This window comes from Chenopodium quinoa, unplaced genomic scaffold, assembly GCF_001683475.1.
Source record: "Chenopodium quinoa cultivar QQ74 unplaced genomic scaffold, ASM168347v1, whole genome shotgun sequence".
In the NCBI taxonomy this organism is placed as follows: domain Eukaryota; kingdom Viridiplantae; phylum Streptophyta; class Magnoliopsida; order Caryophyllales; family Amaranthaceae; genus Chenopodium; species Chenopodium quinoa.
The window spans coordinates 1094857-1122128 of NW_018743144.1; the positions used below are offsets into that span (position 1 = coordinate 1094857).

General features: G+C 40.9%; 2 protein-coding genes across 2 annotated transcripts; both read right to left on the reverse strand.

Moving 5' to 3' along the window:
- Nucleotides 1–3643: 3643 nt before the first annotated feature.
- Nucleotides 3644–5238, reverse strand: LOC110732113. Its single transcript, XM_021912031.1, has 4 exons — nucleotides 5233–5238; nucleotides 4964–5122; nucleotides 4393–4916; nucleotides 3644–4169 (listed from the first exon to the last, which is right to left on the reverse strand). The coding sequence occupies exons 1-4, from the start codon at nucleotides 5236–5238 to the stop codon at nucleotides 3644–3646; spliced, it is 1215 nt and encodes a 404-aa protein (XP_021767723.1).
- Nucleotides 5239–9244: 4006 nt separating this feature from the next.
- LOC110732114 lies at nucleotides 9245–10098 on the reverse strand. The gene is made up of 2 exons (XM_021912032.1): nucleotides 9507–10098; nucleotides 9245–9387 (listed from the first exon to the last, which is right to left on the reverse strand). Exons 1-2 carry the CDS (start codon nucleotides 10096–10098, stop codon nucleotides 9245–9247), a joined length of 735 nt encoding a protein of 244 aa, XP_021767724.1.
- Between the last annotated feature and the right edge of the window lie 17174 nt (nucleotides 10099–27272).

Genomic DNA, 27272 nt, shown 5'->3' on the forward strand with positions numbered 1-27272 from the left:
ACTACATAAGCCTAACAAAAGGGCAACAAACCCCAAAAAGTTCCTAAACTCTACAGTGCCACCTTCTAGGAAGGGTTCACCATAAAGAGAAGTAACAACCATATTCCCTGCCTCGAGCCATCTTCTAGGAAGGGTTCCTAGGATAGAGAACATGCAACAAAAAGACTCAAACAGTCCCACCTAAACTCAGCTGCAAAAAGCAAGCAGCAGGACTAGACAGGAAGACTATACACCAAAATTAACAAGAAAAACCTTTACAAACAGAAACTGCCAGAGAGTACACCAGTAACAACAAAACTGTAAGAATAAAACCTGTTACAGCACAGGTAGAACTGCAGAACAAAACAGGCCAGCAGAAAGCTGCATAATCAGATGCTTGGTTCTAGCAGGGCATCTGCAAGCAGTATGAAAAAGGATATCTCTGACTAAAACCTCAACAGAATTATAGCAGCCAGTGAACAAAACTGCATTCCTTTGTATCCAAATGCCATAAACTGTTTCAGTGAAAGCAACTTGGATTACTTTGTTTTTTACTCTAGAACATCTGCAGATTTTCTTTAACCACTCAATCTCATCATCAAATTGCTTGAAAGGTTTAGGAACATGTAAGATATTTTGAAACTTGCCCCAGACCTGCTTAGAGTAATCACAATTAAAGAATAAGTGTTGCACACTCTCATTTCCTTTAAGACAAAGAAAACACTTAGGATCACAGGGTATGTGCCATTGTAGCAACCTATCTTTAGTGACAAGTCTATTCCACAATGCTATCCACAAGATAAAAACACTCTTAGGGGTTGCAAATTGTGACAAACAACCCTTTTCCAAGGGACCTTAGGAACTTGAGGTCTAATAGCAGTATAGAGCTTCTTAATTTTCATTTTATTGCCCTGCATTCAGCTATCCCATCCCCCTTGATCATTCACAATATCTCTACAACTTAAAATTTTCTTCAAGAACCAAGAGTATTTAGCAGGGATAGGGGCAGTCCAACACTCTTTATGCTTGAAATAGTAGATGTGAACCCATTTAACCTAGAGATTGTCAGCCTTGTGAGAAATATCCTAAAGGAACTTAGTGACAGCTGCTTTGTTCCACTCAGGGAGAGAGAGCAAATTCCAGCCACCACAAACTTTAGGAAGACAGACATAGTTCCAAGCAACCAAAGATTTCCTAGCAGGAGTAGAGGAGCCAGTCCAAAGGAAGCATTTGAATCTAGCTTTAATCTCTTTCAGGATTTTCTTTGGTAAGATGAAGATTTGAGCCCAATATGTTTGAATACCAAACAGCACACTTTTAACCAACTGGAGCCTCCCAGCATAAGACAAGTGTTTAGCCATCCACCCTTGAATCCTAGCTGTCACTTTCTCAACCAAAGTCCTACATTGAGCAATTGTAAGCTTCTTAGAAGAGAGGGGGACTCCAAGATATCTAAAAGGAATAGAACCTTGAGAAACACCAAGAAGCTCTCTAAGCTCTGTCTGGACTTCAATAGGAACTCCACCAAAGTAGACTTCACTTTTATCAAGGTTAGCAAAAAGACCAAAAGCTTTAGAAAATTTGGAAAAAGCTTGGAAAATAAGCTTGACAGAGACACTATCAGCTCTAGAGAACATCAACAGATCATCAGCAAACATCATATGAGTTAGGCTTAACTTTTCACATCTAGGAAGGAAATTAATATCAGGAGTTAACCTAAGCTCATAGAGACATCTAGAGAGATATTCCATTCTAATATCAAAAAGGAAAGGAGACATAGGGTCACCTTTTCTCAAACCTTTTTTAGCTTCAAAGGGAGGGGCAGGGAAACCATTAATGAGAGGGAAACCAAGTTCTTGCATAACAGCAATCAAGGACCCCCAGTCAACTGAATCATAGGCTTTCTTCAAATCCACCTTAACCATGCATCTAGGAGAGATAAATTTGTGATCATAGCCTTTAATCGACTCGTTTGTAAGAAGGATATTATCTCCAATGTGCTTTCCTGGAATGAAACCTGCTTGAGCATCATAAATGAACTCACCAATGACGGCAGAAAGTCTAGCAGTAATGATCTTGGAGATAAGTTTATAGACCACACTACAACATGCTATGGGCCTAAAATCCTTAACATGAGAAGCGTTAGGGAATTTAGGAACAAGAGTGATAGTTGTACAATTCCATTGCCTAGGTAAAGTTCCCTTAGTGAATAAATCAATAACACTAGCATAAATATCATCTTTCACAATTGCCAAGCTCTCTTAAAGAAGAAAGAATTAAAACCATCAATACTAGGAGCCTTTGTGTTATCAATTCATTTAAGAGCATCATCAATTTCATCATGAGAAACAGGCTGAATAAGAATACTCTGAGCAGCAGAGCTAAGTTGCTTACCTCTTCTCATAGTAACAAGATCAACAGCAGGCAGCCAAGGAGCTTTAGTCCCTAAAAGAGACTTATAAAAAGAAATGATCTTAAAAGAAATAGCATCAGGATCCTTAAGAAAAATCTGATTAGAATAAAAGGTAGAATCAATTCTATTCCTTTCTTTCCTAGTATTTATAACTGAGAAAAAATAATGAAAATTGCCATCTCTAAGCTTAATCCATATGATCCTGGACTTTTGCTTGAAGAATTTTTCTTGGATATCATTCCAGTACTTGACAGCCTTAATAGCATCGGATTTCTTAGCATACAAATCCAAATCATCAGTATTCTGAGCCATTAGGTTCTGAATCTCAGTAAGCTCTACATAAGCTTGATCAATTTTCTCACCAACATTACCAAACTGCTTGTTATTAAGGGGCTTGATACGAGATTTCACATATTTTAATTTCTACCAGACAGAACCATCAGAAACCCAGGCCTGAGGTCAAGAAAGTCAGGATGCTCAGCAATGCAGTTTAGAAATATGAATGGTCTACCCTTCCCAAAAGGAGCAGGACAAATGTCCAAAAGAACTGGACTATGATCAGAGAGGGAAGGAAGACCGTTTCAACATGACCATGAGAATCTAACCAAGCTTGGTTACCAAAGACTATGTCAATCCTAGAAAGGGTTCTAGGACCAGTATGAGCCTTATTTGACCAAGAATAGAAAGCTCCCTTGCTCTTGACCTCAGTAAGATTTAAATCATCAACAAAACTCTGAAAATCCCTAGTCTCATAATCAGTGACATCATTACCATATAGCTTATCTGAAGAGCAGAGCACAATCAAGGACCCCCCAGTCAACTGAATCATAGGCTTTCTTCAAATCCACCTTAACCATGCATCTAGGAGAGATAAATTTGTGATCATAGCCTTTAATCGACTCGGTTGTAAGAAGGATATTATCTCCAATGTGCTTTCCTGGAATGAAACCTGCTTGAGCATCATAAATGAACTCACCAATGACGGCAGAAAGTCTAGCAGTAATGATCTTGGAGATAAGTTTATAGACCACACTACAACATGCTATGGGCCTAAAATCCTTAACATGAGAAGTATTAGGGATTTTAGGAACAAGAGTGATAGTTGTGCAATTCCATTGACTAGGAAAAGTTCCCTTATTGAAGAAATCAATAACACTAGCATAAATATCATCTTTCAAAATATTCCATGCTCTCTTAAAGAATAACGAATTAAAACCATCCATACCAGGAGCCTTTGTGTTATCAATTCCCTTAAAGAGCATCATCAATGTCAGCATGAGAGACAGGCTGAATAAGAATACTCTGAGCAGCAGAGCTAAGTTGCTTACCTCTTCTCATAGTAACAAGATCAACAACATGCAGCCAAGGAGCCTTAGTCCCTAAAAGAGACTTACAGAAAGAAATGATCTCAAAAGAAATGGCATCAGGATCCTTAAGCAAAATCTGATTAGAATCAAAGATAGAATCAATTCTATTCCTTGCTTGCCTATTCTTCATAACTGAGAAAAAATAATGAGAATTGCCATCTCCAAGCTTAATCCAATTGATCCTGGACTTTTGCTTGAAGATGCTTTCTTGGATATCATTCCTTTGCTTGACAACCTTAATAGCATCAAATTCATTCATTAGGTTCTGAATCTCGGTAAGCTCTGCATAAGTTTGATCAATTTTCTCACCAATATTACCAAATTGCTTGTTATTCAGGGATTTGATACCAGATTTCAAAGATTTTAATTTCGGCCAGACAGAACCATCAGAAACCCAGGCCTGAGAAACACTGTCAAGAAAGTAAGGATGCTCAACAATACAGTTTAGAAATCTGAATGGTCTACCCTTCCCAGCAGGAGCAGGACAAATTTCCAAAAGAACTGGAATATGACCAGAGAGGGAAGGAGAAAGATTGACCGTTTCAACATGACCATGAGTATCCAACCAAGATTAGTTACCAAAGACTCTGTCAATCCTAGAAAGGTTCTAGGCCAGTATGAGCCTTATTTGACCAAGAATAGAAAGCTCCCTTGCTCTTGACCTCAGTAAGATTTAAATCATCAACAAAACTCTTAAAATCCCTAGTCTCATAATTAGTGACATCATTACCATATAGCCTATCTAAAGAGCAGAGCATAGAGTTAAAATCACCAGCACATAACAAAGGTGAATGCAAAATAGATAGGTTTCTAATACCCTCCCACATGGGAAGCCTATCATGAATAGAGTGAAGGCCATAGGTAACAGTGAGCTGAATCTGCATAGAAAAGTCCCTAGTAGAGACAAGACAATGAATAAATTGCTCATGGACCTGTAAAACATTGATAGTAACTCTATCTGCATTCCAACCAATCCAAATCCTCCCTTTAGGAGAATAATCATAATTGCAGACCCATAACCAGGAAGGGCAAAACTTCTTTTGATAGCTAGAAACATTTTTAAGTTTAAATTTTGTTTCAAGCAAACTAATTACATCAACTGAATGAGAGTGAAGCAACTTCTTTACAGAAGCAACTTTGACAGGGTCATTTAGGCCCTTGACATTCCAAATAGAGTAAAACATGGAACCAGAGGGGGATTAACCTCACCCCTGCTTGGATTGATAGTGAAACCACCAGCACCTTCCATTTCATTTGTAAATAGAGCAACAAATGCATTAGAAGTGGAAGCAGGCTGATTAACTCTTGTTTGCTGGCTCTCTGTCTTTCTTCCAACTATTCTCCATCCTTCATCTGAGTTTTTCTAGGAAGTAATAACATGTGGAGTGATAATAGACTGCCCATGAAAAGAAGCATAAGTAGTAGCAGCAGAAGGAGCAGAGCAGGAGCTTAACTAGGCTTAGAAAACCATGCCTGCATCTATGTAGGTGCTGCAGGAGCTGATTGCTTAGGTTGAGTCTGATTAGGTCTAGTAGGAGCAGATTTGACAGAGCAGTCATGGCCACCTTTTAAAGGACTCTCAACCAGAACAAAATGAGGCATAGGCTTTGTAACATCGATTTCAATTAGGACCCTAGAAAAAGACACCCTAAGTTGCCTAGTTGTACATTCATCAGCACAAATTGGCACACCAATCAGACTGCCAATACGGCTAAGAGTGTCAGATCCCCAGCAATTAAGTGGCAGATTAGGGAACTTGATCCAAAGAGGGACAATTCTTAGAATTTTGCACTGAAATCAAATTTTAGACTCTATGGCTTAACTATTGCTGGCTTTCCAAGAAACATATGATGACCAGAACAAAGTATACTATCCTTATCATCAACAGAACAAAGATTAACGATAAAATACCCATCATCATGCCAATAAACATCTGGTTTCTGCATAGAGCTCCATTGCTGGGCTATAAATCGATGACAACAGCAATAGTAGGGAAATAGCCAACCACATCAAAAACTAAAGCATTAGACCACTTTTTATTACCTGCACTAAGTTCAGACTCCTGCAGTTGAGCAACCTGCTTCCCATCTAAAACTTTCGAGGCAACATAAGACAGAGTAGCTCCGTTAGCACTCAGCTTACCAGAGAAGGGAATAGATCGATCCTCACCATCTTTGTATGCATTCTGCTCTGGGGGAGGTGTAGAATGACGACCGGGAACTGTTGGCTCAGATCGATGCCCAGATCCTCCAACAACCAATAGAACAGTAAACCTAGAAACCCTAGGTACTGTTCTATTAGAAATCAAAGAATATGGTGTAGAAGTTGCCTCAGCAAATAAAGCAATAGTCTTAGCATCACTTCTGGGAATAGCACCACATGCTGGATGTTCCAATGCTGGCGCCGGAGTAACTAGCTCATCCACCTCCTTAATCGGACTAGGAGCAAATGAAGTGCCTGAGTTTCTCAGATTCTGCAAAATTGTATCAAAAGGTTCATGAGTATTCTTCTTTTGTGCTACTTGAGGTGTAGGAGTGTTCTGCTTCTTCTTCTTAGCCATCGGAGATCAAGATTGATGAAGAAACCGATCAAAATTGAAGAACCATGGAGAAGAGAGAGAAGAGAGAAAGTCTACGAAAGTCAAACCACCTCCCGATTCTATATGTGTTTGACTTTCATTTCACTTAAAAAGCCTTGTTTGAATTTCATTTGATTCAATAAGCTTCGTTGAATGCATTTGACTTTCATTCCATTCAAAAGATATATTTGAATGTGTTTGACTTTCATTTGATTCAATTAGATACGTTGAATGCATTTGACTTTCGTTCGATTAAAAAACCTTTGTTCAAATGTGTAAACTTCCATATGATTCAAAAAGCTTTGTTTCAATGTGTTTGGCTTTCATTTGATTCAAAAATATTGTTTAAATGTGTTTGACTTTCATTTGATTTAAAAATCTTTGCTTTTATGAATATGGCTTGAATTTGATTTTAAAAGCATTTTTTATATGTGTTTAATTGTCATTTAATTCAATTAGTTCGTTGAATGCATTTGACTTTCATATGATTCAAAAAACTTTGTTTGAATGTGTCAGACTTTCAAATGATTCAAAAACCTTTGTTTGAAGGTGTTTAACTTTCATTTGATTTTAAAAGCTTTGTTTGAATGTGTTTAACTTTCATTTGATTTAATTAGCTTCGTTCATTGCATTTTACTTTCATTCGATTTATAAAGCATTATTTATATGTGTTTGACTTTCATTTGATTAAAAAAGCTATGATTTTTTTTTTGTTTTGACTTTAATTTGATTGAAAAGGCTTTGTTTATTTGTGTTTGACTGTCATTTCATTTAATAAGCTTCGTTGAATGTATTTGATTTATATTCGATTCAAAAGGCTTTGTTTTAATTTGTTTGAATTTCATTCGATTTAAAAAACTTTGTTTGAATGAGTTTACTTCATTTGCTTCAATTAACTGTGTTAAATGCATTTGAATTTTATTTAATGTATTTGACTTCATTTGATTCAAAAGCTTTGTTTTAATGTGTTTGAATTTTATTTGATTCAAGAAATCTTTGTTTGAATGTGTTTGACCTTTCATTTGATTCAAAAGATTTTTTTGAATGTGTTTGACTTTCATTTGATTTTAAAAGCTTTGTTTGAATGTGTTTGACTTAGTTCGATTATAATAGGTTTGTTTCAATGTGTTTGACTTTCATTTTGTTCAATTAACTTCATTGAATGCATTTTACTTTCATTCGATTCAAAAAGCTTTGTTTGAATGTGTTTGAATTTCATTTGATTCAAAAAGCTTTGTTTGAATGTGTTATACTTTCATTTGATACAATTAGCTTCGTTGAATGCATTTGAGTTTCATTAGATTCTAAAAGCTTTGTTTGAATGTGTTTTACTTTCATTTGATTCAAAAAGCTTTGTTTAAATGTGTTTGACTTTCATTTGATTCATAAAGCTTTTGTTTGAACGTGTTTGACTTTCATTTGATTTAAAAAGCTTTGTTTGAATGTGTTTAACTTTCATTACATTCAAAAAGCTTTGTTTGAATGTGTTTAACTTTAATTTGATTCAAAAACCTTTGTTTTAACGTGTTTGACTTGTTTTTGATTCAAAAAGCATTGTTTGAATGAGTTTTCTTTCATTTGATTCAAAAAGCTTTGTTTTAATGTGTTTGACTTTCCTTTGATTCAAAAAGCTTTTTATGAATGTGTTTGACTTTCATTTAATTCATAAAGCAATGTTAGTATGTGTTTGATTTTCATTTTGTTTGAATGTGTTTTTGCCTTTCATTTGATTCAAAAGGCATTGTTTAAATGTGTTTAACTTTAATTTGATTCAAAAAGCTTTGTTTTAATGTGTTTGACTTGTATTTGATTCAAAAAGCTTTTTTTGAATAAGTTTTCTTTCATTTGATTCAAAAAGCTTTGTTTTAATGTGTTTGAGTTTCATTTGATTCAAAAAGATTAAATGTATTTTACTTTCATTAAATTCAAAAACCAATGTTTATATGTGTTTGACTTTCCTTTGATTTAAAAAACTTTGTTTGAATGTGTTTTTTCCTTTCATTTGATTCAAAAAGCATTGTTTAAATGTGTTTGACTCTCATTTGATTCAATTAGCTTCGTTGAATGCATTTGAATTTCATTCGAGGAAAAAATCTTTGTTTGAATTTGTTTGATTTTCATTTGATTCATAGAGCTTTGTTTAAATGTGTTGGACTTTCACTTTATTCAATTAGTATCGTTGAATGCATTTTATTTTCATTTCATTAAAAAAGCTTTGTTTTAATGTGATTGATTTTCATTCGATTCAAAAAGCATTGTTAGTATAAGTTCGACTTTCCTTTGATTCAAAAAGCTATGTTTGAGTATGTTTGACTTCATTTTGTTCAAAAATCTTTGTTTTAATGTGTTTCACTTTCATTTGATTAAAAAAGCTTTGTTTAAATGTGTTTGACTTTCATTTAATTTAATTAGATTCGTTGAATGCATTTGATTTTCATTCGATTCAAAAAACTTGGTTTAAATGTGTTTGACTTTCATTTGATTTAAAAATCTTTGTTTTAATGTGGTTAACTTTGATTTGATTCAAAAAAGCATTGTTTAAATGTGTTTAACTTTCATTTGATTCAATTAGCTTCGTTGAATGCATTTTACTTTTATTCGATTCAAAAATCTTTGTTTGAATTTGTCTTACTTTCATTTGAATCATATAGCTTTGTTTGAGTTTGTTTGACTTCCATTTGATTCTAAAACCTTTGTTTTAAAGTGTTTCGACTTTCATTGAATTTAAAAACCTTTATTTTAATGAGTAGGACTTTGATTCTATTCAAAAAGTTTTTTGTAATGTGTTTGTCTTTCATCTTATTCTTTTTTTTTTTTGGAATGTAAGAAAAGTATATTGATAAAAAAAAACTATACAAAAGAATAATGTACACTCCTGACAAGCAGGAACCCAAAATTACACAAGCCTTAACAACATAGGCAATCAACCACCATGATTTTAAGTTCAGCCTTACCACCTTCTAGGAAGGGCTTAAAGCATGAACATAAAACCAAAACCAGGTCAAAGAGATCCCTGGTACCTTCTAGGAAGGGCTCAGGGAAAACAAGACCTGCAAAAGCAAGAAAACCTACACCCAATACCCCATACAACCAGGCTAAACAACAAAAGACAGCAACAAAGGCAGCAAAAACATAAAAATGCAGGATTTGAGGTGCTGCAACCATTTACAATCTTCAATCTTCCATGTATGATTGATCATTTGCTGACATCTAGTCACAACTTCTCTCTTTACCCCTTTTGATAGCAAATCTGGCCTTAGTACAACTTTATACCATAGAGCATGATTCCTAGCCATCCAAATATTGTACACAACTGCAGACAAGCAAGCCAGAGCCACTCTCTGCTGAATAGAGTTTTTGCCTCTTTCTTTCCAGTTCTTCCAATTATTAAGAGAATGCAGAAGGGAATTATGAAGTCCAAGCCAATAAGCAACATCATCAATAACCTTTGCACTATAGCTGCAAGCAAAGAACAGGTGATTACTGGTCTCAACATCCTCTCCACACAGAAGACATTCAGTAGAGTCACATACCCCAAACTGAACAAGTTTGTCTCTAGTTCTGAGCCTGTCCAACGCTGAAAGCCAGTTAATAAAAGTATGCTTGGGAATGTTGAAGTGATTCCAGACCCAGTCATACCAATTTACTTTTTCCATGCTACCCTGAAGCCACTTGTAACCATCTTTGATTCTGTATCTTTTATTTAACCAATCCTCAGTCTCAAACCCCTCTCTAAGTTCATCTTTAACCTTACATAACATCTTCAAGGCCCAACCAGCATCTTTCTTTGGTTTATAACCCACTAATCCTCATCTTTGATATAGACATCATGAACCCATCTAACCCATAGTGAATCAGATTTCTTTGCAATTTTCCAGACATAGCTTCCCAGGGCAGCTTTGTTCCAGTTTCTGTAATGTCTAATACCTAAACCATCAAACTTCTTGAGTCTGCACACCGAATCCCAGGCAAGTGGGGGGGGGGACTTAGACAACACAACATTACCACTCCAAAGGAAGGCTCTACATAGTTGAGTGATTCTATCCACCACTCTCTTAGGTAGAAGAACACACTGAGCCCAATAAGTATGCAAACTCATAAGAACAGAGTTAATAAGGGTAACTCTAGCAGTATAGGACAAATTTCTACTACTCCAGCTTTGCAATCTCATCAACATTTTATCGATCAGGTTATGATAATCACTCACTTTAAGGTATTTGGCATTTAGAGGGATACCAAGATACCTAAAAGGCATGTCCCCAATAACAAAACCAGAATTCATCAAAATATTGTCCTGAACCTACTGTTGAACATTCCCAAAGTAAATTACTGAGGTTTGCTTGAAGCCCTGATCTTGTCGCAAAGGTTTTCAAAGCTCTAATAAGAAGTTTTATAGAATCAATGTTACCATAAGAAAAGAGCATCAGATCATCAGCAAAGATCAAATGATTAAGAGCCAAATGGGCACATCTCTGGTGAAATTTGAATTCTTTCTTTTTACCAACTTTCCTGAGGAGCCTGGTTAGATACTCCATTACAATGACAAACAAGAGAGGGGACATAGGATCACCCTGCCTCACACCCTTTTTCCCTTTGAAAAAACCATAAGAACCACCATTGAGTAACAAAGAGAAGGAAGGAGTGGTCACACACTACATGATCCAGGAGATGAACTTGGTGGAAAAATTAAGAGCACTCAGCATCTCATGAATAAATATCCAATTAACAAAATCATAAGCTTTCCTTAGATCAACCTTTATAGTACATCTGGGAGGCTTCCTCTTATTACTATAAGCTTTAAGCATATCCTGGCGAATTAGAATATTATTCAAGATAGATCTCCCAGACACAAAAGCTCCTTGACAGCCATCAATCAACTCAGGTAATACTTCCTTCAATATATCACAAATCATTTTAGAAATGATCTTGTAGACCACATTACAGTAAGCAATTGGTCTAAATTGAGTGACCCTATTAGCATGCTCAACTTTAAGGATCAAAGAGTGGTAGCATTAATTTGCTTAAGAAGCTTACCTGAACTAAAAAAGTCCAGAACATCTTTAGTGATATCAGAACCAATCAAGCTCAAGGTACCCTTGTAAAACTTGCTGGAAAACCCATCAGGCCCAGGAGCTTTGTAATCCTCAATGGTCCACAAAGCTCTCTTAACATCTTGCTCACAAAACTCCCTGCAAATATTGATGCCCTAGTCTTTAGAAAGCACTTTCCCTTCATAAATAACTCCATGATGGATATTACAATTCATATGAGTCTCAGTACCAAGTAATCCTTGATAATACTGCAGAAAAGCATCACACACCTGCCCTGGATCTGAAATAACCACTCCCTCCTCAGTTACAATAGATTAAATACTATTCTAAAGTCTTCTCTTTCTGATCATAGCATGGAACAAAGCTGTGTTCAAATCACCATCCTTGAGCCAATGAAATTTAGCCTTTTGTTTTAAGAAGTTAAATCTATTAGTATGAGTTTTAGCAAACTGAATCTTAGCCAATCTTTCTTGACTGATTAATTCTTCATTACCAGGATCACTTTGCAGCTTAATCTGGATGTCTTCAAGATGTTTCTCAGCAATTGCATCATCAACCTCCACACAAGAGAATCTACCCATCTTCACTACTACAAAAAAGGGAATATAGAGCGCCTAAAACAAGGGATATAGAACGCCTCAGAGGCGTTCTTCTGATGGGGTGCCCTATAAAGTCTATAGGCGTTCTATATCTAATACAATACAGATCGCCTATCTTTGATAGGCGCTTCATATTCTAGGTACAAATTAAATAAAAAACAAGAAAAAGAGAGTTCTCATCTAACTATATGAAAAGAGAATGCCTACCATAGATAGGCGCCTGTTTTCTTTTTTTTTTTTTTTGAAAAAAAATTATTGTTATTATGATTATAATAATAATAATAATAATAATAATAATAATAATAATAATAATAATAATAATAATAATAATAATAACAATTCAAACGTGTAAAATAAAATAAACATGATTTATGATACTCAGTAACTTTTTATCTATCAAATACATTAAAAATACAATAGTTCGATTACAATAAACTTAATTCCTCCGTAAAAAAAAAAACATTACAAACAACAAATTACTCCCTAAGACTCATAAGCAAAAAAAAAGAGCCATCAAACTTAACAACCGCACAAAACAACCCATAACAGCCGCATCAAACACCCACAAAACTGCAACTTGTTGTGAAAAAAATCAATATTGTCAACTGACTAAATAAAATTTAAAAAAAATCAAGAAATTAAAAATTTTATACACTTCAAGAAAATTAGGAAACAATACATAGCAAAATCAACAAATTAAACGGAGCTGACCATATTGTATTGAAAATAATTAAGAAATTCTAAAAATAAGACCAAATCTAAAGATGAAAATCTGATATTTGAGATCTAAAATTACTAATAGAAAATGAAAACTTACTCCCCAAATCACACACCACCCACGGCTAATGGTATCCCCGGGCCCTCCGACGGAGGCTCTGCGTCTCTCTTAACTGAAATGGTGAAATTTACCAAGATTTTTCACTAGCCTACACATTCATTCTTTACAATCAATAAAAAAAAAATCCAATAAAAAGCCACAACTTTATCAACTTCACCATAAAATCAACACACACACTTAACAAGTAAACACTAATAATTTTCTCAAAATTCTGAATACCCAAACACATATATCATAATTCATAAATCCCAAAGCAATTCAACAAGAAAAACAAACCCAAAATTGGCAAATGAAATCAAATAAAGCATCAAGATTGAACTCAAATAACGCAATTCACAAGAAATGAAAACCCTTCACTTTGCCTATGTAATACGTATATTTAACTCAAATAACGCAATTCACAATAGGGAGGAGCAGAGAGCCGGTCATGATCTTTATGCGCCGGCCCTGGAGGTTGCTCTGCAACCCTTTCCAAATGCTAAAAATCATAGATATTAATCTCTTGTTATGTTCTTTGATGCAAGTGAATCAAATCGAGAACTTGAATTCAATATCTCTGGAAAAATTATTGTTTCGGATGAAAACAATGGGACCTTGCCGAAGGTCCAATGTAGTGGATGAAGACTAGTCTCGGTCCAAGTGATGTTGGGTCGAGGGTTTCCTGCACAGCAAACACACGTAAACTAGCCTCGGGGGTGTTGCCGAGGAAGGCCCCTCCGATGCTAAAGTCAGTACAATGTGTAGAGAGAGAAAGCTATGCAAGAGAATTAATTTCTTGAGGCTTTGTGTGTCTTACAAATGTGATATTTATGGCTTTTATACCTTTGCACTTATTGGAGAAGTGGGCCTTGGCCCAATTGACTTGCTCTGTGGACTGACCTTGACTTTAGCATAATTGGAGAGTTGAACCCTGACCTTGGGCTTTTAATTGGATCATTTGATGGCTTGGCCCAATTGGACTAAATTGGACCCAAACAACTTGCCCCCCAGACCCGACTTGGAAGTATGACGGGTCGGGTTTGATTAATCAGAAAATGGAGGGAAGTAAATGATTTAATTAACCCAAAAAATTTGAATTTAAACAGCAATTAATGAAATAACGGCGGCTGGGTGGATAATTATGGAAGTTGGACGGATAATGGGAGGTTAATTGTGGGAATGTGTGTTTAACGGTTACTTAGTGGGGTGTTTAAGAGAAATTAAAGCGCGGACTCCCAGAATTCCCATTTCTGGAGATATAATCAGAGGCGCATCATCTCTCCTCACTTCTTCACCGACACAAACTCAAAATTCTCGAGAAAACCCAAGAACCCGCGTCAAAACTTCGCAAACTCCCCGAGTATTAAGCTTAGAAACTGAAATTCGTCACTACCAGCTCGTAGATCGGCGAATTCCGCTTCGGATTAAGGTAATTTCCTTTGATTTTGGTTTATTTTTTCTTCGAATTTGAACTCTTTCCCCCTTTCTTTTTTCGACTTTTTGCTCGAAACCCAACCTTGTTGAGAGGAGTTAGAGGAAGGGCCCGTGCTCCAAGGAGAGCAAGGCAGAATCCCGATCCTAGGAACAGGACTGGGACATGGAATGGACAAAGAGCGAGGTCTGATCCTGCTGAAGGGATCAGGGCGACTCCAATTTCTTCGGCGCCTCCTGTGGGAACGGAGGGGCTAAGCGTATCTGGGCGGGACGAAGAAGTCCCCGCCATCCTTTGGGATATCCTCCCTAGATTTACAGAGTGGGAGGATGTCGAAGTAGCCTCGGCCATGATAAAGAACCACCCTTACTCATGGTGGGTAGAGAATGCCGAAGAATATCAGTTTGCCGAGCAGATTGAATTGCATTACGACATCCTTGAAGCTGATGGGTATTGGTGCCGAATGCCTGTGGCATCCGATATAATCCATCGTCCGCCCCTGGGGTATGTGGGGGTGTACACGAGACAACTTTAGTATGGGCTGAGGTTCCCTTTGGACGTATTCGTCCGAGACTTGCTGATCCACTATAATATTTCCTTGTGCCAGCTAACTCTTGTCAGCATCCGAAGGGTGATGAAATACTTGTGGGGCTGTAAGTTCTTCAGATATGTGCCGAACCTGCACTGCTTCAAGAAGCTCCATCGGCTAGTGCCAAATATTCAAAGTGGGCATGGAGATCATTGTCCTGGGTGGTACCGGATTGAGTCTCGGCCCCAGTACCTAACCATGTGGCCGAACGACTCTTCAGACAACGACTGGAGGGGTCAATGGATTTGGGTCAAAGCGCCCACGGACCCGGACCACCCTTACGTCTTCAGCGCTTCCAGGTATCTTGCTGAGCCTGATCTTGAAATGGGTAGTTAGGTCCCCCCGAAGATAACGACCTAGATCTGAACCTTAACCAACATAATATCTTCGGCAAGCTGCCGAACCAAGGGGGCGGCGGCCGAATGAAGCATATCCCGGAGACTTGGCTCCCAGATACGCATTACGTCTCCCAAGAGAACATGTTAGCAGCTGTCGACCTCAGCCGAAAGTTTAGGGATGGTAAGCTTCTTCGGCTGGGGCCGAGGCCCTTTATTTATTTCTTTTTCTGATTTTTCTTCGCACTTTTCTGCTGAGCCGATCCGGCCTCCTCTCTTTGCTGAACTAATCTTAAATTTTTTTTTTTTAGAGCGGGACGAGACCAACGTCGGGATTAACTACAATCGTCTCGGCGGCAACCGAGAAAGAGTTGTAATTGATCGGGCCCCTTCTATCACCGATTCAAAGCACAGGGAAGTTCATCTAGATCATTCCCACTTCCAAATTGAGGTTGTTGCTCTGTATCAGAAGCAGAAGCCCTGGTGGAAGAAGAGGGATCCCTGGTTTCAGCTGTTAGACGAAGAAGTTGAAGCTGCCCGTACAACCGAAGAGGTTGCACGAGTTGCTGAAGCTTACGAAGGAGGAGAAAGGTCCTCCAGGGCTGCTGAAGAAGAAGCAGCGGCCAGGGCAGCTGAAGAAGACGAGGCTTTGCTGGAAACCTCGGTGAGTTTTTAGTCTTAGCTTTTCAGCTTCTCTTCTCTCCTTTTTCTTTTTTCTTTTTTTTTTTACATATCCTTTCTGCCCCCATGTCCTTTGCAGTCTGAAGAGAGCAAAGGGCAAAGAGAAGGGAAATCCCCTGTTCGTCTCGAAGATCAAATACAAGAAGTATCCGAAGAGTCGGACATGGACGAGCAACCTCTTCACAAAAGTAGACGAAGGATGGCCATCATCGGCCCCCACGACTTCCAGACGAGGCCGAGGACCGTCGGCATCGAAATAAGGGAACCTGAGGAACGCGGTGGATCGCCGAGGGTTCCCCAGTCACCCCCTCAGTCACCACCGAAGACCCCTTCAACACCTCCTGAGATGGAGGTGGATCAGAAAACTCCCGATCCTAAGGGAGGGGTCCAAGGGGAGGTTCAAGAGAGTGCTATTGAGCACAATGCTGAGGATGTTGTGAAGCCCGATGCTGAGGGTTTCACTGCTGATATTGCAAGAGAGGTTGAGGCTTTCGTCCTCACACCTGAAGAAGAGGAAGAGGTCATAATAATTGACTCTGCTGAGAAGGAGGCAGCTGAGCCGTCTAAGACTCGGGAGGCTCCATCGTCATCTTTTCCTTCTTTCCAGACGCTGCAATCTGGAGAAATGGGTTTCTCGGCCCCCCGAATGCCAATTCCAGATCACATCTGGGACCTTATATGGGGTCAGAACCGAGAAGGTGCTGCAGCCTACTTCGGCAATTTTGCTGGCCTGTCCGAAGTAGATAGGGCGAGAATCTGGTCGCTGAAGGCCACTGTTGGGATGGGCGAATCCAGCAGATCAGTTCCAGACCCAGCAAGGTCCAACCAACTGCTGATGATGCAGGTAAATCTCCTTCCTTGCCTTTATCTCTTTTTCAATTCAGCTCTTCAGTTCCAGTATTTATTTATTTATTTATTTTATTTTTTTTTTTTTTACAGACTTGTGCCTCTGTTTCCAGTTTTTGCACAATCAGACTCTCACTGTAGAGCTGATAGATACCCTACAAGATTGGGTAGATGCCGCCGAGTACGACAAGAAAGTGGCAGAGGAGGAGCTGTAACTTGCAAAGCTGAAGCAAGCAGCGACGGAAGAGAAGCAGCAGAAGGGTGAAGAGTATGAGAAAAAAGTTGCTGAGGCCCTTCAGACCTTCTGCGCTGCTATGGAAAAGGAAGTTTTTCCCCCGCTGATAGAAGGGGAGAAATTCCTTCAGGAGCACATGGGAGTGGACATCTCTAAGTTCAAGGCTGCCATTGAGAGCCGAGCCCGAGAAGGAGCTGCTGCACAAGTTGAAGTGCAACAAAAACTGGAAGCTCTTGAGGCCAGTAGAATGGCTGATGAAGAGGTGCTCCAAGCTCAAAATGTCCAACTCTCATAGGCTGCTACTGTTGCTGAAGCTCAGAGAGCTAAGCTCCAAGAGGTTGAGGATCAGCTGAGGGCCAAAAAAGATGAACTAGCCCAGACTCAGATTGAAGCTTCCCAAGTTCGGCAGGACCTGAACGAGCAGAAAGATTCCTCCTCCAAGCTCGCTGATGAGCTGAAGAAATCTAAGGAAGACTTGGAGGAGACAAAGAAGAAGTTGGCTGATGCTGAAGCTCTACTCAAGGTCCGTATCTACACCCAAGAAGAGTATGAAATGGGTTTCAGAAACGGGTTCAGAGTGTGCCGAAGAGTCTGCCTACATGCTGAGCCGAAGCTGGACTGGTCCAAATGTGCTGAATGGGTCCAGGATCCCGAAGACCCTCACATGAAGTATGCAACTCCAATCAAAGCTGAAATCCTTGCGGCTGAAGCATAGGAACTCGGGCAGTCGTCTTCAGAATCTTGCGGTTCATTGTCCGCTTAACTTTAGACTTGCCGCTTTCTGAATTTTTTGCCTTGTTTTTGCTTCAGCTTGCCTTGATGTACAAACTGCTTTCTTGTTTTGGTATGTACCTCGGCAGCTGTAATTTTCCGCTTGTGGGCGGCTGCCGATGCTTTATTATGTTCTTTGAACATTTGAACTTGTAGCTCACTTTCTGAGAAATACTCTCAATAATCTGATGCTTTTTCTTCAATTGCTTTGTCTTATTTTGAATGCTTTACCATTTATGAACTTGAGAAACTTGAAGAATTCTGCTGAAGATAAACTTGTACTGATAGTGCCTCTTGCCTCCCCCAGAAAATCTGAAGACTCAAGTCTTTGGATTGCTGAGTTGGGCTTTGTTTCTTTAACTTTCAGACGGGGCCGAATAAAAAATTCCTAACAGTTTCTGTTATCCTTGATTTTCTATCTATCTTTAAAAATGGATATCTGAAACACAAGGCCAACTGAAGGCAATGTTTCAGATAATGGCTTTCTGGGATACAAGGCTCAGTTAAGGGAATATCCCAGACCTGTCCATGGACTCATGTCTTTGGAGAACAAGTCTTACTGAAGTTTGACTTCAGCTGAAAGACCAGAGTTCTTTAAAAAGACAAGTTTGTCAGTAATCTGAAACCCAGTTACCCAAAGGTGGAGGTTTCAGACGAGGCTGAATAAAAACCCTTAAAGAGTAGATAGAATGAAGAAAACTTGAAAGAATAAAAAGTTGCAAATAATTGTAGAAATGGTGGCTCTGAGGCCTCTCATTAATGATTCAAAATGTACTTACAAAGATTGTTCTGCCCCTAAGGGTTTACACATGATATTTCTTAAGTACATCAGTATTCCAGTGGTTTATCAGCTCAGTTCCATCTAACTGACGAAGTCGGTATGTCCCTGGCTGAAGCTCGTCACAGATTCATAGGGTCCCTCCCACGCAGCTGAGAGTTTCCCATGGATTCGGCCTTTTTGAACTGCAGCAGCATTCCGAAGGACAAGGTCTCCAATTTTGAGAAGCCTTGCGTGGACCCTTCGGTTGTAGAATTTGCTGATTCTCTACTTATAAGCAGCCATTCTGTCTCGGGCTGAGTCTCTTACTTCATCGAGGAAATCGAGAGATTCCTTCATAAGTTGCTCATTCTCAGCTGAGAAGTGGTGCACTCGTAAACTCTCTGAGCCGATTTCCACTAGAGGAACGACTTCGGCACCATGCACCAGCTCAAAAGGTGAATAGCCCGTTGCCTCTTTTTCAGTCGACTGAAGCGACCAGAGGGTTCCTGGAAGTTCCTCTATCCACTTGGACTTTTGATCTTCAACCCTTTTCTTCAAAGCATTGAGGATTTGTTTATTTGCAGCTTCGGCTTGGCCATTACTTTGTGGATGACACACTGCTGAATATGCCAATTTGATGCCGAATTGATCTGTGTACTGCCTCAGTGGCAGATTATCGAATTGCCTCCCATGATCAAAGACAAGGACCTTCGGAATACCGAAGAGGGTGATAATGTTCTGCCAGATAAATTTCCTGACAGTTTGCTCTGTAATATTCGAAGCTGCTTCAGCCTCAATCCATTTGCTGAAATAGTTGATGCCGACTATTAACCATCTTTTTTGGTAAGGTGCATCTGGAAAGGATCCCAAAATATCCAGCCCCCATTGAGCAAATGGGAGCGGATTAAGGATCGGCTGAAGGTCTCTTGCTGGCTGATGGATGACTGGTGCAAATTTTTGACATTTTTCACATTTTCGGACCAGTTCCTTAGCATCTGAGATCATGGTGGGCCAGTAATATCCGGCCCTCAATGCCTTGTGGGATAGGGTCCTTCCCCCAATGTGGTTTCCACAGATACCGAGGTGAATCTCTCGAAGGATGTAATCTGCATCTATTGGTCCCACGCATTTCAGCATTGGGGTTGAGAAGGACTTTTTCAAAAGCTCCCCTCTGAAGACGATGAACCTCGAGCTGGTTCTCTTCAGCTTGGAGGCCAAAATTCTATCTTCAGGAATTTCTCCCCGAAGCTTGAAAGCTAGGATGGGATCCATCTAGCTGGGCTATGGGTTAGCGCAGCACACTTCAGGTGCTTCGTCGACACTTCTTTCTCGGTGCACTTCCACATATACAGATCTGTTTAGCTCAGTGAGAGTTGAACTTGCAAGTTCGGAGAATGCATCGGCTTGAGCATTCTGACCCCTTAGGATCAGCTGAACTTCAAAACTTCTCAACTTTGCAATGACTGATTTGATCTTGGCAAGATAGGCTATCATGGAGGCTCTTTGGCCTCGTAGCTGCCACTAACTGATATGCAACTAGCTGAGAGTCTGTTTTCAAGGAGACATGTTCGGCTTCCAGAGAGATGCACAATTCTAGGCCAGCAATTGCTGCCTCGTATTCAGCTTCGTTGTTCGAAGCCTTGAAAGAAAATTTTAGTGCATACTCAAATGATTTGCCTTCGGGAGAGGTTATCACTACCCCTGCCCCCGAACCATTTACGGTGGAGGATCCACCTGTAAACACGGTCCAGATTTTCTTTTCATCGTCTAGCTTCACTTGGTACGAGCATTCGGCCAAGAAGTCCGCCAGAGCTTGAGCCTTGATGGTTGCTCTCGGCTGGTAGCTGATGCTGAATTCGGTCAGCTTGGAAGCCCACTTAGCTAGCCTACCAGATTTTTCAACTTTGCCGAGAACTTTTTCCAGCGGCTGATCAGTTAAGATCACTATCTGATGGCAATCAAAATAGGGCCTCAGCTTCCGAGCAGCTACCACTACTGCAAAGGCGACTTTCTCGAGTAGAGGGTAACGAGTCTCGGCATCCGTCAGAGTGTGACTGACGAAGTAGATCGGTTGCTGAATTTTATTTTCTTTCCTCAGCAGCACTGCACTGATGGTAGCTGGGCTGACAGCCACGTATAGATACAAAGATTCTCCCTCTGCTGGGCTAGCCAGTGTTGGGAGTTGAGCTAGATGCTCCCGAAGCTGCTTGAAGGCCTCTTTTTGCTCTTCTTCCCAAACGAGCTCTTTTGTTTTAGGGAGTTTCAGGGCTTTGAAGAAAGGTAACCCCTTGTCCGAAGCTCTGGAAATGAACCTCAAAAGGGCTGCCACTCTTCCGGTGAGCCGCAGAACATCCCTCTTTGTTTTCGGCTCAGGAAGATCGAGCGCTGCTTTGACTTTGGAGGGATTGGCATCAATCCCCTTCTTGCTGACCATGAACCCAAGGAATTTCCCTGACTTCACGCCGAAGACACACTTCTTCGGATTCAGCTTCATCTGGTGTTTTCTTAAGGTGGCGAAGGTTTCGGCCAGGTCCTTAACATGGTCTTCAGATTTTTTGCTTTTGACGAATTGAATCATCAACATAAACTTCCATGTTTCGGCCTTTTTGATCGGCAAAAACATGATCCACCAACCTTTGATAAGTTTCCCCTGCATTTTTCAATCCGAAGGGCATCATTTTATAATTATACACCCCGGCGTTCGTGACGAATGTCGTCTTTGCTCGGTCGTCGGGGTGCATGAAGATCTGATGATACCCCGAGAACGCGTCCATGAAACTAAGCAAGGCATGGCCACTTGTGGAGTCGACTAGCTGATCGATCCTCGGCAAGGGATAGAAATCCTTCGGACAAGCCTTATTTAGGTCCGTGAAGTCAACACACATTCTCCAGGTACCATTGGCCTTCTGAACCATCACCACATTTGCCAGCCATTCTGGATATTGACAAGGATCAATGAAGCCTGCATCCAGCAGCTTTTTGACCTCGGCTACGATGTCTCGGTTCTTATTTGCGGAATAATTCCGCTTCTTTTACTTAACTGGCCGACACGTTGGGAAGACGTTAAGCTTATGGGAGATGAGGTCTGGACTTATCCCAAGCATGTCAGCTGCCGAGAAAGCAAACACATCTCTGTTGTCCCGAAGGAGTTGAATCAGTTCACAACGGGCGCTCAGATCAAGGTCCATCCCGATTGTTACACATTTCTCAGCGTCTCCTTCGGTCAACTCAACCGTTTCAGTCTGCTGGTCCAGGTCCATTGTTGATGGCCTGGACTCTTCACAATCTGGCCTGCTGTCTATGTCAGCAGGCATCCTAGACTTTTTCTTCTCCGGCTGGCTCCCTGAGTCTTTCGGCTCAGATGAAGAGCTAGCCCTTTCTTTTTCTGACCCTTTTTCTTTGGGCACAGAACCTTGGGCCGAAGCACTTAAACCTTTCGACTTTTTTATACTCGGATCTCTTTCTTTTTCTTTCTCCTCCTCATCCTCATCGTCGTCATCTGGGCGACTAGTGGATGGCTTGAGGTAGTTGCACCTTCGGGACTCCTTTTGGCTGCCCTGGATCCTTTTGGGGAAGCCGGCGTCTGAAACGTAGATCATTAGCTGATGAGTTGTTGAGACGACCCCTTGGATTTCGTGAATTATGGGTCTCCCCAGATCACGTTGTACACTGAAGGAGCGTCGATGACCAAAAATTCAGTCATGACATTCCTGGCTGCCTCATCGCAGCCGATGGTGACAGGAAGCAGAACCTTCCCATCTAGATAAGTTGAAGCCCCATTGAATCCGGATACTGGGTAGGATACCGGCGTGAGGTGCTTAGGCTTCAGCTTGATTTGATTATAGGCCTTTCGGAACAAAATATTTGCTCCGCTACCACCGTCAATTAGAACTTTGCTGACGTCGTGGTTGGCCACCAGGGCGATGATAACCAACGGGTCCTCATGAGGGAACGTTACACCCCGGCAGTCGACTGCTGTGAACGTCATGTTCGGCACCGGCGACTGAGGAGGCTGCATTCTAGCGTTGTTCACCTGATGGGTCAAAGCCCTAAGGTGTCGATTGTGTTCCCTCCGAGAACAAATTCCTCCCGAGATAACATTGATTACAGAGAATTTTCCCTCCGCATTTTTACTGTTCTTCCGGGGGAATTCAAGGTCCTGCCGAGAGTCCTTTTCAGACTTCTCGGCCTCTTTTTTCTCGCGGTGATCCGTGATATATTTTTTCAAGTATCCCTTCCGGACCATGTCTTCGATCTGGTCCTTCAGCTGGATCTACGCTTCAGTGTTGTGTCCCGATGATTCGTGGAACTCACACCACTGATTTTTATTCTTGCGTTGATACCACTCGGGGAGCGGTCTCGGCTTCCTATAACTCTGCTCTTCCTTCGTCACGCTGTAGATCTTGGCGCGTGGAAGGACCAGCGGAGTATAAGACTCGTATCTGCCTGTGTACGGGGCATATTTTTCCTTCTTCGGCTCGTTGGCCGAAGATTGCTCCGAGGCTTTCGCCTTTTCTTTCGTCTTCTGGCCTTGGCCTTCAGACGGTTGTTTTTGCTTCCCACTCCTGGATTAGGGTTAGGACTTTGTTTTGTTCCACTCTTCGGCTCGGATGAATTTATCCGAGGCATTCAGAGCTTCCTCCAAGGTCTGCGGGGTGTGCATGACCATGAAGTCTAGGAACTTCCCGGGCTGAAGGCCGTTCTGCATTGCAAAAACTACCAGCCCTTGGTCCAGCTGAGAAACGCTGGATGACTCGTTGCTGAAATGGGTCAAGTAGTCCCGAAGGCATTCAACCTCCCCTTGCTGCAGACCCATGAGTTCTGCAGTGGTTTTCTCTCAGCGGTTTGCCGTTGAGAATTTGCTCTTAAACTTGGTGGACAGATCATCTCACCCCGCTATAGAGCCTTCCTTTACTCCCTTGGAGATCCACGCTTGCGCGACCCCCTTGAGAGTGGTGGGAAAATATTTGCACCAGGTCGCTTCGGACCTCGGGCAAAGATGCATGTGAGCCTCGTACGAGGCGATGTGGTCCTTCGGATCCGAACTCCCATCGTATGTAATGTGCGACGGTATTTTAACCGTAGGCACATGCTCTTCCAGAATCCATTGCTCGAATGGGGAACTGGTGGGTAGCATAACGGCCTTGCCTTTGTTCCTAGCCGAAGGGACCGCGCTCCGCCCTCTTAGAGAGGTAGGAGTGGTTTTCGTCCCTGGCTGGGAAGTTTGGGCCTCACCTACAGGGAATGAGAGGCGGCTGTGCACGCTCGGCTCCCTGCCGCCAAGTCGGTCGAGTACGCTTCGGCGGACAGTCTCAGGTCGCTCTCGGTGGGAAGATTCCGGCCGAGAGGCTGAGCTGCTGCTCTTACGCGTTTCTGGCCGAGAGGTTGAGGATCCTTTGAAAAATTGAGGGTCTCTCTTTCAGTTCTCCAAGTATCCTCTTCCCACTCTTCCAGCTCCCGGAAGGAGGGAGGCTTCCCCCCATCCTGGTTTTGCTTCCTCCGCTGATGCCTGGTATGCGGAGGAGTTCAATCACGAGGTGGAGGCATATTTTTTGCCCTCATTGCCTCCATGAGCACCGCCAGCACTCTCGCCACTTCCTCCGAGTTGGGCCCCGTCAAAGGGGTTCTCGGCTGGGTGTGAGAGTGAATGGTCAAATGTTGGCTTTGGGGCATTGGTTGAGTCCTATGATCGGACTGACTTTTGTTAGACCGGGGGGGACTCGATCTATGGTGAGAATTGTGAATTACAGGAGGAATGGAATCCTCCCGGTATGATCCTCCTTCCGAACTGGCACCCCTCGAAGAGTTCTTGTTTGGCGAAGGTGATGGTGTAGGAGTCTTAGGCCTTTCGCCCACTCCTTGACGTAGATTTTTGCTCTTGTGGTTCTTAGCCATTTCTACAAAGATGATTGCAAGATGATTTTGATTGGCTTAAAGATTTTTGAAAGTCTTCCCTACAGATGGCGCCAAATTGTTTCGGATGAAAACAATGGGACCTTGCCGAAGGTCCAATGTAGTGGATGAAGACTAGGCTCAGTCCAAGTGATGTTGGGCCGAGGGTTTCCTGCACAGCAAACACACGTAAACTAGCCTCGGGGGTGTTGCCGAGGAAGGCCCCTCCGATGCTAAAGTCAGTACAATGTGTAGAGAGAGAAATCTATGCAAGAGAATTAATTGCTTGAGGCTTTGTGTGTCTTACAAATGTGATATTGATGGCTTTTATACCTTTGCACATATGGGAGAAGTGGGCATTGGCCCAATTGACTTGCTCTGTGGACTGACCTTGACTTTAGCATAATTGGAGAGTTGAACCTTGACCTTGGGCTTTTAATTGGATCATTTGATGGCTTGGCCCAATTGGACTAAATTGGACCTAAACAATTACAGAGCTTACAGATCTATTTGTTGGGGTTGGGGATTTGAGGAGAGAGAAAGAGAGGAAGAGGGGGGGGGGTAAGAGGAGAGAGAAAGGGGCTGATGATTTTTGATCTAGAAATAAGGAGTGAGAAAGAGGGGGAGATATTAAGGGGGCGGCTTTGATACGAAGTATTTTAGGGTTAGGTGGGTCGTGGGTGTCGTACACTCGCACATGATCCTTTCAATTTTTTTTTTTTTTTTATATAATTATTATACTTATAGAACGGTTAACTAAAATAGGCGCTCTATATTGTTTGGTGTAAATTTGACTTTATCATAAAGAACGATTAACTTAGATAGGCGCTCTATAGTTTTTAACATACAAAGCGCCTATCTTAAATAGGCGATCTATGTAATTCTAGAAATCAACTATGCAACTTGACCGTTGTGTATTATATGTTACTTATTCCCTATTTTGTGGTAGTTGTTGGATTCTTTCAAAAACTGCTTCACCTCTTTCAGTTTCCTCACATACACATTGGAACATAGGAGTACCAGAGACCATTTTACTCCAAGCATCCTTTACCCCAGGTAAAAAGTCAGGGGAGTCCACCCAGATGTTCACAAACCTAAAAGGTTTTTTAGTAAGATTACCAGAATCAAACAGATTGATCACACAAGGACTATGATCCATTAACCCCTCAGGGAAAAATGTAGCTTGCATATCAGCAAATTTCAGCATCAACTCTGTCAATATTTGAGCAAACTCTATCCTTGCCTTCCTGTTTATTATTCCAAGTATAAAACATTCCTCCTGTAGCCCAATCAGTGAGACTAGCATGCCTTAGACAAGATCTAAAAGGCTCAACCTCAGCTAAGGACACAGTGCTCCCTATTCTGTCATTCTGATTCAGCACATTGTTAAAGTCACCTTGCAAAATCCAAGGGCCTGTAATCTTATTACTGAGCTCAACAATCTGTTCCCAAAGCTGAACTCTAGCTCCAGCAGTATTCAGACCATAAACCATAGTACAATCAAAGCTCAATCCAGTAGCTTTGTGAGTTATATAAACATGAATCAACTAAACTTCACATCTCACCACAGTCACATCAAAGAACTAAGATAACCAAACCACCCAAATACCCCCTTTATGGTAAGGGTAGTTAGCACATATAGACCAGTCACTACCAAGCCTACTAAAAACATCACCAAACTTCCCAACCTTCACCTTTGTTTCAAGAAGCCAAATAAACCCACTCCATGGTGTCTAATAAACCAAAGGACATCACAGAGCTTGCTAGCTTTATTTAGACCTCTTATATTCCAAAATCCAATCTTATCCATGGAAAGAGTGAGAACATTCTCCCTTTTCCAAAACACTGAATTTGTTACCACTGCTACTGATTAAAATCACCCCTGGCTGCATTAGCTGGGGTTTTTTACAAGCATCATCAGCCTGCAAGTCATCATTCAAGGTATTTGTCCTGCTCCCAGAATTCTGATTCTGAGAATCAGATTTTTGAATTGGCTTCTAGACTCTTTATGGCTTTTTCTTTTGTTTATTCAGCTTTTTATTTTTCTCATCTTGCAGCCCCTCCAATTTCCTAGCTGAACTTTATGATTAGGACACTGAGCATCATCATGTCCAATCCCACCACACACCCTACACACCCTAGGTTTCCATTCATATTTCACCTCCTGCTTGACTGTGTTACCAAGCTCATCTAGGAACTCAATGAGTTCTGGTAACTCAGCATTGAACTTAACCTCCACCATAATCTGATCATACTCTAGTCTTTCCTTAGTAGCAGTTGCCTTATAAGTCATAATAGGCTTTCCAACCAGTGAAGCCAGCTTCATTAGAGCCTTTTGTCCCCAGTACTTCAGGTTCAAACCGGGCATCCTTATCCAAATAGGGACTAAATCCACTGGTTCATCAGCAAGGTCCATTCTCGCCAACCATTTTTTCATTATTACAGGTTTATTATCAAACCAAACAGGTCCTGAACCCAACACTCTATCCCTTGCATCAACAGTCCTGAACCGAACAAGGAAAATCCCATTTGCCATTAAAGAAACCTTGTCTGCACCAAATTTACCCCATATTCTTCTAAGAAACCCATTAACAATAGACAAAGGTGGCTTGATTCCAATCACATGGCATACGATTGCATAATTCCAGAAATCAATCTCTGTCTGCACATCCTCAAAATTGATTTGAACCTTATCACAACTATCCCTTACAGAATCATTCCTCCCCTCAAAAAGGTCTACACCCTCATCCCTAGTCCCCTGAAACAAGCTTTCCCTCCAATTCAATCGAGCAACTGAATTAGAGAATGGGGATTGAAAAACCGAGGATTGCAAATCGGGGTTCTCAGAAATTGGGGAAAAAGCATTCATATTACACTTAGAGTTCTCAAGCATCAAAATAGGAGTTGGATTATCAAAATTTAATACA